The sequence below is a fragment of the Ambystoma mexicanum genome, chromosome 6q (genome assembly GCF_040938575.1).
Source record: "Ambystoma mexicanum isolate Mex_15411 chromosome 6q, UKY_AmexF1_1, whole genome shotgun sequence".
In the NCBI taxonomy this organism is placed as follows: Eukaryota; Metazoa; Chordata; class Amphibia; order Caudata; family Ambystomatidae; genus Ambystoma; species Ambystoma mexicanum.
Genome location: NC_090937.1, coordinates 399,511,238 through 399,525,882, shown reverse-complemented (window position 1 = coordinate 399,525,882; position 14,645 = coordinate 399,511,238). Strand labels below are relative to the sequence as shown.

The 14,645-nt window shown below is 44.2% G+C and overlaps 1 protein-coding gene across 4 annotated transcripts in view; it reads right to left on the bottom strand.

The window, feature by feature from the left end:
- MAML3 (mastermind like transcriptional coactivator 3) overlaps positions 1–14,645 on the bottom strand; it is a 1,010,390-nt gene that overhangs the window by 83,288 nt on the left and 912,457 nt on the right. For 2 of the 4 annotated variants that reach the window (XM_069630891.1, XM_069630893.1), the window contains exons 3-4: positions 9,540–9,788; positions 4,487–4,577 (exon numbers count right to left, since the gene is read on the bottom strand). In XM_069630891.1, the coding sequence (XP_069486992.1) occupies positions 4,487–4,577; positions 9,540–9,788 (340 nt within the window). The remainder of the gene's footprint in view (positions 1–4,486; positions 4,578–9,539; positions 9,789–14,645) is intronic. The other 2 variants (XM_069630892.1, XM_069630894.1) reach the window with 1 other exon arrangement.

Genomic DNA, 14,645 nt, shown 5'->3' with positions numbered 1-14,645 from the left:
CTACTACAAGGAGCAAATCTAAATGCGACAGACCAAAATTCCTATCTACTTGCTACTCATCTACCCCAAATCTCGGACAAGTTCACAGAAATCCTGGGGAGGCCATTCACAGCTCAAGAAATCAATGAAGCTATCTCTTCATTACCAAGGAACAAGACCCCAGGCCCAGACGGCTTCAGAAATGTGTACTACAAAACATTCCGAACACAACTACTGGGCCCCCTCACCCGACTCTTCAACACAATCAGAGACACTGGATCGATCTCCCCAGATATGGTAAGATCCTCAACAATCCTTGCTGAAACCAAACAAGGATCCCACCGAATGCTCAAGTTACCGCCCGATAGCACTCCTAAACACGAATGCAAAGCTATACACAAAGATATTAGTGAATGGGCTATCGCAGATCCTTCCAGATATCATCCACGAGGATCAAGCAGGGTTTGTCAGGGGACGACACACCCAGGACAACGTTAGAAGAGCCATAGATGTAATCGAATGGGGGAGACGTACAAATGAGAAATTTGCAATAGCGGCCCTAGACGCTTCACGTGCTTTCGACAGCTTGGACTGGGAATACCTTCGGATGATCCTGGAGAAATCCGATGCGGGGCACAATTCAGCAGGATGATCATGGCAAATTTTCAACGCCCATCTACATCATTTCGAATAAACGCCCACGACTCAAAACAAGTGGCGATAGGGAGGGCTACCCCCTATCTCCACTAATATTTGCAATGGCTATGGAACCACTAGCAGTGCGGTACAGAGGAGACCCTGATATAAAAGGAGTGCAAATCAAGGAGACCCCGCAAAAAATAGCACTATATGCGGACGATGTGATGCTCTACATGGGAGACACTACGAATACACTACCGAGAGCCGTAGAGACACTGGAAGAATTTGCCACCATATCCGGATTTACAATCAACTACAATAAATCAAAGGCACTAAACATAACGGAGGACACAAATACAATAAACTGCATGAAGCAGAAATTCCCCCTGAGATGGGAGGAAAACACTCTAGAAAACTTGTGAGTTCACCCGACAAGGAAATTCGAGGACTTATATAGATCGAACATGCCCCCTCTTTGGAAACAACTAAAAGCGGACCTGCTGAGATGGGATAACCAGGAACTATTGTGGTTTGCCAGAATAGCAGCGGTAAAGATGACCCTTCTCCCCCGCCTACTATATGTGACCAGTTCAATACCCGCGGAGATCCCACCACAGATAATCAAAGAACTTCAAAACGCGGTATTTAGATTCATATGGGCGAAAGAGAGACCCAGAATACAGAGACGCATACTGACCCGTCCCCTGCTCCTGGGAGGCCTGGGGGTCCCAGACCTGGGCAGATACATCATTGCAGCGTACTTGGCAACCATACTCCAGTGGGCTAACCCAGCCGACAACAAAGGATGGAGAGCCATAGAACAAGCACCCACACAGATCCCGATAACAGCGCTCCTAGCACTGAACCCCAAGGCCCACGAAGCAGAAGGAAAATTACTAGGAGCTACTAAAACAGCCCTGAGTAACTGGGACAGAGCCATGCAAATGAAAAAGATCAAACGAGGGCTGGGCCCATTATCCCCAATAGCACATAACATCGACTTCACCCCAGGCTTGAAGAATTTCTGGGAAGGATGGAAAGGCGCAGACACTCTGACATTGCAGGACATGTACCAAAACAATGACCCAATCCCTTTCTTAGAATGCAAAAAGAAATTCGATCTGGGGGAAAATTAAAGGCTCAGATACATGCAAGTACGACACTGGATCTCCCACCGTCAGTGAAAAGAGCGAGAACAAGAACCCTAATAGGCTTGGAACTAACAATGCAAGAGGGGGAACCAAGGAGGGGGATATCTAGAATCTACAGACTGCTCGATGGAGCACAGCCAACGGGCAACCTAAGATATAAAGAGAATTGGGAAAAAGATGTAGGATAGCCGATAACGGAAAGAGAGTGGGACCAGATATGGACAAGAGATCATAGATCCTCCAAATGTACAACAATTAAAGAAGCTGCATATAAATTATGCTACAGATGGTACATGCCCCCCCACAGATTACACAAAATAAACTCAGAATATCCCCCAAACTGTTGGAGACAATGTGGAGGGAGAGGAAATCTATTCCACATGTGGTGGGCATGCCCCAAAGCGATTACCTATTGGAAGGAGATACTGGGACACATCAAAGACATTACTGGCAGAGACTTACCGCTCTCACCTAAGGTGATCCTGTTGGGAGCGGAGGCAAAGGGTATATACGCGGCATCGGGGCATATATCCACTCTAATAACACACTTACTATCAGCAGCGCGAATGACATTGGCACAAAGGTCGAAAACGCTAGAAGGCCCAACGACACCATGGTGGTGGGTGAAAATATGGGGAGTAATGGCAATGGAAAAGGTAACTGCGATAAGAGACATACCAGAGATACTTGTCCATATGGTCCCCTTTTAGAGACTTTGTCGGAGACAGGGAAGCCTATTTCTATAAACCACAGACCCTCAGAAATATATTGATCACCTAACAACCCAGAACAGAGAAAGAGAGAGAGAATCAGCACGACAAGAAAAGGGACCAAGGGAAAAATAAAGGGGAGGAGGGAGTTAACTACTTAACTGTTACACTCAAGAACCTATGTATGAAAGAAATGAGCACTGCAGGGACTCTGGTCTACTTGGTCCCCCTTCCAAAACTTTGTCGAAGAAAGAGAAGCCTATCTTTTCAAACCCCAGAATCTTAAAAACGTTCATTTCTCCCGACAGCCAGGAGCACAAAAAGAGTGGGATTCTCACATGGGGACGTTTTAGAGGAAAGGACAAAAGACTCTGAAACCTAGAGGAAAAGGATCTGGGTGGGGGGTAAGGAAGAAAGTTAAGAATGAATCGATAAAACTGGGAGGTTTCTGTTGTATAGCAGCAGACAACGAAGTTATGACGCAAGCTCATATTGTCAAAAGTTATATTCTTGCGCATTTGTTGAAAGTAAAATGTCTCTACCTCTGCAAGAAAATAAAATTGTTTAAAAGTTTAAACAAGGGGCAATGGGGAGAGTGGAGGGACAATAATTTACAGTTTGAGAAACTGGAGGCAAGTTACACAGCAACGGGAGACGTTAACCCTGAATGGAAAATTTGTTTTATGCATTGTGATAACAAAGTGTAATGATTGTATGTTGTAATTGATTATGTCTCTATGGAAAAATAAAAATAAAAATGGTTTAAAAAAAAGGGTTCTCTTAGTAAAAATGACTTTTTTGGTGCACTGCCACTCCTTGCTGTTCAAGCAGAATGGATTTTCATTTGTTGCCACAGATTACTGGACCTCCCTTCCCTCTCCTACCTGCATGCCAGATGCTTAGGTCCCTCTGCCCTAATACGTGCATTAATTGACAAATGCTTGGGCACTAAGGCAATGTAGAAAGCTACACTGGGGTGAACGCATTACCAAGCATATTTTGATGTATAGTGTATCATACCAAGTGACCTCAAGAAGAATGGAAGATATAGGTTTAAAGTATGGGATTTTCAAACTAACACAACAGCAGGAATTCAAAGGGAACAGCACTTGTATCTCTGTGATCCAGCTTAGGGCAAACGGGGGTCTGACTTTAATGTTGCTTTCACTCTTTTCTCAATGACAGAGAGATAACATTGTAAACTCCCACAAAGGTGCACACGAATGCGCAAGTCACAATCTATGTTGGCCACCAGCCCTCAGAAAAAGTGCAAAAAATAATGTCTTGATGAGGCGCCCTCACTGGTGGCAAGAAGCTAACTATGTGCCCATTTAGGCAATAAGACCCGAGCTGGGGGGTATTATTGCTTGAGGTAATGCCCCGGGGCCCATAGTTACAGGCCCCGGGGCATCACCGGAAATGGTAATGTTCATACCCCTCCCTCCCAGCGAGAGGCTTATTGCTATTAGTACTCCGGCCCGCAAGACCGGGGCACTAATAGAGTCTTTTTTTAAGCTGCTAGACACCGTTGGCGTTTCGCGACTGAAAAAATAAAGAGAAAAAAACATTTCCGCCACGGAACAGGGAGAGGGTACTATATGTAGTCCCTTCTCACTTTCCATGGCGGCAATTCAAAAAAGAAGAATAAAGTTAATAAAGAAGATGGTTGCCATGGAATGGGGATAAGGGACGACACATAATCCTTTCTCCCTTTCCATGGCGGCCATTAAAAGGTGATTAAAAAAAGTAAAAACAGAAAATGGCCACCGGGGAATGGGGAGTAGTGACTACATGTAGTCCCTTCTCGCTTTCCATGGCAGGCAGATGCAAAAATGGAACGAACATCGAGGGACGCAAAACAAGTACAGGTAATGCTTTGTCAGGCTGGTAACAAACCAGTGAGGGCCAATGAGATTGCATGTTACAATCTCATTGTCCCTCACCGGGGACTAATATAGGATATGACAAGAACCATAGTAAACTGCGTGAAAGGCCCTTAGTTCGTACCTTGAAACTGAGTGACTTGCTGTACTGCATAGGGATTCCGTTGCTGCTGGAGATGCTGCCTGGGTATGTGTTGCTGCTGCTGTTGCAACTGCTGGGAGAGACAGCAAAAAGAAAAGCAATGAGATAACCAGGTACGCCAGAGATGGGATCCAAGTATGCAGCAGTGGGGCATCTTCATCCTGAACCACAGACACAAAGGATGCTTCAGAAGGCACAAACATTTCACTGATCCCAGCTGGACGCCAGGTACAGATTGTCTAACAAGTGGGGCATGAACATAATATAGTTGGGCCCAATGTAGTGTCCTTAACATCTGTAAATGCCTACACAGTGCTGCTGAGTGGTCATTTATAGATTTTTGGTGGGCTTTGCCCGGTCAGTCCCTACCCTGGCTACGACTGCAGCTACAGAGTGCCATAACAAAGAGGGGACCTGTATGATCAGCATACGCTCAACACAATCTTCCCGTGTACTGTTGGCTGCTCCCTTTGCTGCTTTATAGCTAGTCTTTCGAAACTCAAGCTGGGGGTCAGACTTTCACAGTGAGACTATTGCTGGGAGAGCAAAAAATGAAGTGTGGCTGCAAAGGGCACAGAGGATGCAGCAGGATGCTGAAAAAAGGAGGGCTTCTGGGGCAAGGAAATCGCTTCCAGTGATGGCTTTTCTGTAATGGCTTTAAAGCAAAGGTTTCTGAAAACGTTCATTCACAGTCCCTAGTGCCCTTTGGATGCGTAACCCCCAGTGAAACAAGAGACACACATAAGCAAAACATGGAACCTTGTACAAGAATGTTAGCACAGCTTTCAAATTTCCTTTAACCACAGATGAACATTTTCACAAGGGAGTGGTTTCAAGAACGCTGCCAATCAATTTAGACACCATGGGACGGGTTCAGGTGACTTTTATGGAATCCTGTGTACCTCAGAGCAAGCTACATTCCGAGTGGGATCTCCTGTGGAAGAGTAATGTTCCCTTTCTACAAGTTTCATGGCGTAGTGTGGCGAAGCTCTCTTTCATGAGATCCCTTTACCTAACAGTCCCCAATCCATGTGTGACAAGACTCATTTTGGAACCTTCCATTTCTCCTCAGTCAATTGAATATAAGTCCAGAGAATGGCAGTGTCTTCTGAGTAATAGGGCGGGGTGGAGGGTTACTTTTTTTTTTTTTAAGGACTATCTTTTCTGTAGACTGTGAGGGCCATATATTTTAAGAGATTTTAAAGTAACTTTCTGGGGACTCATTCAGTCATCCCTACTTCAGTCTTTGTCAAGTCCGGGACCCCAAATTCCACCCACCGAGCTCCCTGGTAGAGATTCAGTCTCTCACTTGGAGGGGTGGTAGGACACACACACACACACACACACACACACACACATGGAATTCCTGTACTCGGCTCACTAATGTAAACAACATACTCTATTTTGACAGCGTTCATCCTCGCTCAATGGTCAAGATCTTAGCTTTTGGCCAGTTCCTGATACTCAAGTGTTTTGTTACAGAACCAAAGGTTTAGGAAGCAGAGAATGATAATCTTACCAAGAGATACAGATTGTGGGGATACACAGTAGTGGTTATCTCAGAAGCACATTCTAGAGCATCCATCATTCACATGAATGATCCACTTCAAACCAAGTGAAATGATACTAACACTCCACTACTTTGTATATCCACATACTCCAGTCAGAGCTCACAAATAGCAAGAGCCATCAAGAAAAACTGGCAGTTGCTACACATTGATCCACAACTGCTTTGGCTGTTTCCCAAACCACCTATGATAGCATGATAGCCTACAAGAGTGGACTCAATTTAAGAGACCGACTGATAAGAGCAGAACAATCACCTTCAATCACTCAACGATTTGCAGGTAAACAGAAAACAGGTACATGCCAATGTTTGAATTGCAGCAATTGCAATACCATTATAAAAGGGAACACAATACCACATCCATACACTGGCTGTAAAATTAGACCGATATTTTGCCACTTTTAACATCTCTAGTGTTATTTATGCGATCAAGTGTCCATGCAGTTTACTGTATGTTGACCAAACCACCAGAAATGTACGTGAGGTGGATTCAGCATAAATCCGATATTAGGACAAGAAATCAAAGATCACCAGTAGTCAGACAATTAACAAAAATGTGTCATAGTATTGCCCAGATAAGATTTATCATCCTCGAGGTTTCATATATCTCCCCAGAGTTGGAGACTTTGCTAAGAGATTTGCACAAAGAGAGATGTACTGGATTAACCTCTTGGACACACCGACTCCTCAGGCAAAGATCGAGGAATTCAGTTTACACTGCTACATCTAAATCCCGATGTGTACATTCTTAATATCTGCCCTATGAATATTTGTGTACTTTGAACTTAGTGTACTCCAGTGTGAGTTTAATGTCATAATTATGCATTCAGTAGTTTTGATCACTATATTTAGACTGGGATCATCTGAATATAACCGCTTTTGTCCATTTTATTTTCATACCTTGTCCATATTAGTTGGAATACATTGATATACATCTCCAACAGACCTTTTTTCTCTATAGTTGAATATGTATAGAAATGTATTCTTTTCACACTTATTTGTTAGAACATCTGGTGGTTTACACTAATGTGATCCTGAATATGTGCTATACTTACCATTGTCATCATTGATTTATTGTTAATAAGCTATGCATTATGTATTTTTTTTAACAGAGTGCAACTTAAGTTCATCGATGTTTTCTATAAATACTCTTATCTTCTATGTATTTTAATCTGTACATTTCATATCTCCCTTTTACATTGTTTTCAATCTTTTTTTCCAGCCCATGCTCTTGATTTCTTACTTCTCTCACATTTCAATCCAACGCAATTTGTGGGACACATTTATGATGTCATGATGTTATCCACTGTGACGTCATCACGCTCTGGCATAAATCCGGCTTTGCTCCCTCATACACAGGCTGTTTCCTTAATATCCACTGCTTCCTTGTTGCACTGAATAATTTTTCTAGTGTTACGTCAGTTGCACTTTTTTTGGGAGAAATGTACTTATCACAGATTTACTCTTGTCGGGACCTTCACTACTTTGAGTTGTAGAAGATCTTTCAGACGTAATGATTTATATTGACCGGTTCTGATTTTACCTTCATACGGTAAAACCGCCTCTTTTTTTTTACTACATTCCTGACCTCTTTTACTTTTATTTCATTCACTGGTTAGGTTAAGAAATCTTTTCAATATTGATTTTAACCCTTTTTTTCATTTTAGACAAATTGTCTTGGGGGAATTTCTTTATACAGCTATTACCATTTTAGACGTCTTCATAACATTTGATATGGATTAACTTCTATGATCTACATGAGGGAATTTTCACCATTTGATGAATTTTTGGTGGCATTATTACAATGTGACAATCTTATTGTAATTGATCTCTCTAGCTTTTTTGCCTGCAAGTTGTTGCAACATTTGGACCTGTGTATATTTCTATGGAAGTTGAGAAGTTATCTTTGCGGTGATGCTCTCGAGAATTTATTTACTATTTCATATAATATTTAATGCTCATATTGTTCTACAGATGTTACTTTCGCTCCTGACGAAGGGAACTCATTTCCCGAAAATGTGTTTGGCACCAGATGTGTTATAAAAGGGGATTTTAAGAAAAACGGAAGTCTACAGACTCATTTCTATCCACTGAATGTTTCATGATGAATTGTTATACTTTAAAGAGATTTGAACGTTAACTATCTACCTTATAACTACCATACAGAGATTTGACTGGCTGTTTATTGTTTATCACTAGTATAAAGGTGTGCAGAGGACAGGAGTATCCAAATCTCTGTATATTCTTCTTTGTCTTATTGATTCGACAACCTATGTGTCAAGGTTGTTTTACCTCCTATGCACCCAAGTTTCTATGAAGTGTATATCTAGTATTTAATAATGTTTGGTACACTTTGGTGTGCACTTTGACACTCTCGTTATTCAAGATAATGTGTGGAGCCCCATCCCCGAATACAAAGAGGGGGATCAAGAAGTTCTTCAATGGGGAAAGCCCCTTGTCTAAGCCACTCCCTATCTGATCCCTCCTGAGTGCTAGCATGAGCAGCAGCTGCAGCACTTCTGATCTGGTCTCTCTTGGACTCTTCTCCCAGAAAGCACACCACTCTGTCTGGGATGTCCATTATAACCTCCTCTGTCTTCAGTTGTTTCTAATGGCCAACAGCCCCTCTCAACATTTACCTAATATGTCAACAAGCACAGCATGGTGCTCACCCCAGTTCTCTCACAGAAGGTGTGTGGAGCGGAAGCCCCCTTTGGCTCTCCAGATATTTCTGACTACAATTTCCAGCACTTATAGACCACAACGTCAAGTAGGTGGGATCATGGGAGCAGTAGTCCTATAACATCTGGAGAGCCACAGGTTGCAGACTCCTAATCTACTGTTTTAAAATGAAAGTGCCCAAGAAATTGCTGAGCACCCCTACCTAATTCAATATATAGGTTACACAACGAGTCAGAAACATCGTGGCTTAATAAAGATGTACATTTTTTTAATGTTTTTTTTTTAAGTAGGACTATGTTACCATTACCAACAATGATTAGAGGCACTGTAGGTTTTCTCCAACTGTGACAAGAGTTTACGCCCTGCATTCTTGTAAGCATGAACTCTGTATGTTTGTCTTTGAGGAGGAATTTGCCTCCAATAGTGGACACCGAATCCTGGTCAGTTTGTGAGCCTCACATTTTTATAAAAATCATCTTGGGTTTTATTTGATCTTCTAGGATCTGGTGGTCAATTGCGAGAGTATTAATCAGAATGCTTTTTTAAAGAGCCTGCCAGTTTTCCTTCCACAGGTTTCAAGTCCTTTAGATGGATGATTTTTGCGGAAAAGCAGACAAAGGAAACACACTTTAAGTGTTGAATAAACATATGAAATCAGATCCTTTATCCGGGGTGCATAATATAGTCTTTGACTCGTACTCTCATCAGTCCGAAGGTGGCCAGAGAACCGAGATGAGCAAGAAAGCCTACCTGACCTTGTCAACACAGAAAGGATGAAAGTATCACCTGCTCTGCCAGGATCTGCTGCTGTTGCTGCTGTTGCCTCTGCTCCCGGAGAAACTGCTGCTTCTGCTGCTCAATCACGTGGAGCTGGGCCCGTTGCTCAATCAGCATTTGCTTCATTATGGCAGCTGACGGCTGGGTGGCCAGGAAACCAGGGGCACCAGGGCTGGGCCCCGAAACCACATTTCCAGAACCTGGGCCAGACGGCTGCATGGGGCCTGTAGGGCGAGGTATGCCCACAGGGTTTTGCTCCTTTAAGAAGAAAAATAAAGCTGGTCAGTGATTGGAGCGCTAACATTAAGAAAAGGACAGTAGAAGGACACAGCATAAACAATGTTGCACAATCGGTATCTGCAAATTAAACGTGCGCATCAGTTCAGCTTCGGCTTGTACTGTTTCAAGACGACACCACGTCGAAGACACCATGTTTTAATTCTAGCATGCTTTTACAAACCAATATAATAGGGTACTCTAATCGAATTGTCTCCGTTGAAGCGAGCAAGGACTGCAAAGCCCAAAAGCATGTGTTAAATGAATAATCATGACTCGATGTGTGGTGCACCATGATATGATATGATATGATAATTTATTTATATCGCGCTCGTACACAAGGGAGGGAAACAGGGGAGAACAAAACGATCTTACTGGGCCCAGTGACATTGAGAACGCGCAAGTGCATGGAAAGGGAAAGGGGAAAAGTGCATGGAAGGGGGAGAGTGGAAAGTGCGGAGCAGAGAAGAAACAAATAAAAATAAATACAAATAAATAGATGGTAGAGGCAATAAATAGTGGAAGTGCAGTCAGAAAGTGCTGTGTTTAAGGCAGCAGACTGGGTAAGTCTGGTAAGTGCAGAAACAAGAAGAAAATGGGGGTGTGGGGAACTGTATGGGTACAGATACAGTCCACCAGTGCAAGGGGTGGCCAGGAGGGTGGCAGGGTGAACAGGTACCTGAGCCCAGGGGACAGAGGGTGGCCAGTTGCACGGTGCCAAGAGAGCAGTTCAGCAGGGGAGAGGGAGAGCGAAAGCAAAGAGGAAGGTCTTGAGGAGCTTCCGGAACCGGAGATGGTTCTCCTCAACTTTTAGAGTGGCAGGGAGGCTGTTCCAGAGGGAGGTCCCAGCCGAAGACAGAGATCTACCCCCAGCTCGTTTCTTTGAAAAACAACTGACCCTGAAGGAGTTAGAAGTAGATGAGCGAAGAGCTTGAGAGGGGAGGTATTTGCGCCGGAATAGCTGAAGGTATTTTATACCATATATCCCTAGATTCAAGTGGACTGCCAACAAGGCCCAAGGGGCAAGAGAGTATGCCTCTCCTGTATGTGATTTGGTGTTGCTGTACTGGGAATACACTGAAAGACTAGGCCCCGATTATATAGAAAGGCCACCCATGACTCTGCTAAAGCTGATCTGGCTATGAGAATAGCAATGGTATAGCAATGGTATAACGTCTTCCATGTATCACTGTTGCCAAACGTCATGGATAGAAGTCCCTGTGGGTAATGCTAAAATGGGATCAGCAGGTGGTAATAAAAACAACCTAGTCGTCTAGTTTACCAACAAAAATGCTAATGATGTAGCCGATACATTATGGAGCGCTGTAATGCTTCCTGTAATTTGCTTGCATTGTATTGCATTGTATTGTATTTGCAGCCTTGTAGGCAATCTCTAGTGTCTCAGCGATATGGATCATGGTCCATAAGGAGGCAAAAAACAAAAAAGGGTCAATTTCCCCATGAGGGTGCAACATAATATCACATGGGAAAGCGTGCATTATGTGAGAATACATGAGCATCACCTTCCTACGCCGATACGAGGATATGGTACTGTTCCTCATATTCTCTAGACTATTGCCCCTTACCAGATGTTTAGAAGCCCCCTATTGGACCAGGTTTCAAAATAGTGAGACTGGTGGAATATGCATCTCTTGTTGGTGAACCCGCACAATAACTGGTGTGCCCAGGGCGTTCGGCACAATGTCTGACCTGCAACATGAGTTATGGACACACATTATTTATGTATGTTAGGTCATGGGTATGGTGCTGAAAGCTTGTTCTGTGTGAAAGCATGCAAGTATTACTGCTTGGTTATTCTGGGTTTGCGGAGAAGGAGGAAGGAGCAAGGAGCGCCTGGATTCTTGCGTATGAAGGGAGTAAAAGTGGGGGTTTGCTTGAGTTCCAGTGGATCGAGTTGCATGTGGCTAAATCTGGGTGGGGGCAGTGGACCAAGCGACGGGAGAGAATCTACAAGATCATTTGAGATTTGAAGAGAAGGCAGCGGTGTGCATTCTACCAACGCATTTATTTGCATTCCAAGGACCACTATAAATGAAGAAGCAGCACAAGACTCGGTACTAAGTGAAGAAATCGTTTTTTAATAAGCGATTTTTGAAATTACTGATTTACAAAGACCGCCCAGAGACTGTTCCAAGCGGTCTTCCAAAACTGAACAGTCAGCCCCTGGGAAGGGCTGACAGGCACAACGGAGCCAGAAGAGAGAAGGCACTGAAGCCCAGCTAAGTGTTAGTGTGTGTTTTTGTGCGTCTGTGTGTGTGTGTGAGCAATGTTTGGGGAGAAGAGGGTGGGGAGAGGAAGTGGGTAAATGTGAGTGTGTGACTGCGTGTGTGTTTGTGTGGCTGTGTTAGTGTGTCCGTGGTGAGGTTGGGTAGAGGAGGGAGGCTTTGGGTGGCAAATGGGAGATGGTAGTGGAGGAGTGGGGGTTTGGGAGTTACATTTTAGTTAGAAATTTGATTTGTTTTGATACGAGCATTCCTTTCAATAGAAAGAAACCAGTATTTCTAGATGAAATGGTTCATCCATATTACAGCTCTAAAAAGAGGCTAGCTCTGGAGTGGGGATGATGGTATCTGACTGATGTTGCATGAAGCAGTAAGCACTACCGAAATAGAGAGCCCCTAGTTCAAACAAACTGCTGGTTGCAGAATATGAATGATATGCCAAAGTATCCTGCTACCAAAAGGACGTGCATGCCAGGTACCTTTTTCACATAGGGCACCTGGCCTGGCATGCAGGAGAATGGCGGGGCTCTGAGCCCAAGTACCATACAGTCTTGGTACCCTGAACATCTGAATGTTGCGCATGCCTCCAACATCCGGAAAAGCACTGGCCAAGTTCATCCACATGGGAGGAAGGCTGTGGCCAGTTTTTTACTCACTTGGGGGCAGAGGACACATTAAGGGCCCGACCATAAATGGTCCCATTACCTAAAATGCTGCGATTACATGTAATCCCAATGTCAGAGGTGGAAACTTTAAAAAGAATGTAAATGGTTATGCTTTGCATGAGCAATTCTTTTCCAGGCACTGGAGTGCATACTAGGGTCTGAAAACACCTGCGTGCTTTGTATGGTCCAATAAACCTGGCCTGATATCGGGCAGATCAGGTACAAGCGTAAGTGCAGCTGAGTGAGCACTCAGCACAGCAGGGATCGGATTTGAGATTTGCTGTGAAAACCTGCCAGTATACTCACGAGTAGATATTTCACGTTAGGCCACACTGGTGTACAAACTTATTTGCTCAATTCATGCCTTATTCCCTTTTGGGAATAATGCTAAGTTTTCTGTATTCGCATGAGCAGTTGGTTCACAAAAGTGGGGAATAATGTTCATGAATCAAGTCCTTAATTACTAAAATGTAGGAAATGACTAAAGTGCGGTTTTAACAGGCATTTGCAGAAAAGTGCCCAGAATTCACATGCTCCGCTTATGGTTTCCGATGCATTGATTCAAAGCCAAACAGTTAAAGCCGTTGTTCATCAAAGGCTGATCCAGATCACTGGCAGCTCGCCCATTATGCTCTGCCACCCATTATGAAGGAGCATCCCAAAGAAGGGAAATGTGGGCTGCCTTTAAATTTGAATTCCCTAGCACGTATGGCCATGCAAGGACTAGTAGTTTTAATTTTCCAGGCGTGCATGACCCATAGTCGATGCAGTCTGGAGGAACTGGCAGCCTAAATGTGCAAAGGGGGCACTCCTGCACCTGCTAGTACATTTAAGTCTGCTTGGGAAGCCAGAGAGGGAGGCATTCTGGCTCCACTGCACACGTTAGGAACCAGGAGGCTGAACCTGCTTCCAGTCTGCATGAAGAGTGGCAGCCAGAGGCCTGGAAAACAGCATCAAGTCCAAAGCTGGTAGGGAAAAAGGCAAGCGGAAATGTGTGCGTGCGACAGGGTGTCTGTGTAAGTGCGCACACAAGAGTGCAATGTGAATGGGGTGTATGGGTGCGAGTGCACAGGTGAATGAGAATGCAGAGGGAATGTTCTGGGTGTGCATGCAAATGCTTGAAAGAGAAACCGTATTGGTGCATCACTGCTTGTGTCGTAGTGTGAGGATGTGGGCAGCCAGGGGTGTTGCTAGGTCTGTAAAAGTTGCGGGGCTACGCTAATGTCGGAACTGGGGGCTAGCTAGCTTTTGGTTGTAGCTCCTGAGATTCTATCCGAGGCTACAACCAAAAGACCAGGGGCCATAGCCCCCTTAGCAACGCCTCTGTGGGCAGCAATAGTGCATGCGGCCAGCAAGGACATGTTTTTTTACTGTGGCATGGCATTTTATACTGGCATGAAGGGCAAAGCCAACATGACGAGTGTCCATACCTGGCCCACATTCAGAGCTTTAAATGGGATGGCTTTATCCGGCCCTCAGTGCCTGCCCTTCTTATCTTTTGCTGTACTGAGGGCCAGGACTTTAAGTTAGAAGAGAGTACAGGTACTCAATAACGTGGCCAAACATCCCACACAAATTAGCCTTCCCAGAAGGGCAGGAAAGCACAGGTAGTCCCCATGAAGTGTTGCTTCGTTTCAACAAAGCATTACATGAAGGGCAATTCGAGGTCTTTAGCCCAGGCACAGGGGTGTCTGGGGAAGAACTATTGGCCATTAGGAGCTGTCAATGGAGGTTAATAACAAATCGGAGGGCAGCAGAACGCTGCATGCTATGTGAAATAAAGACTACATACAGCAGGTGACATTACACTGCGTATCATTTTCTTTCACGTGGAATACAATTTTAAAACCCATGTCGTTTCACTGTGCATGAGTGCAGTTTTTGCACCTTACTGGGTCTGAGCCCTAGCCCACTTAAAACCTAGACTGGGG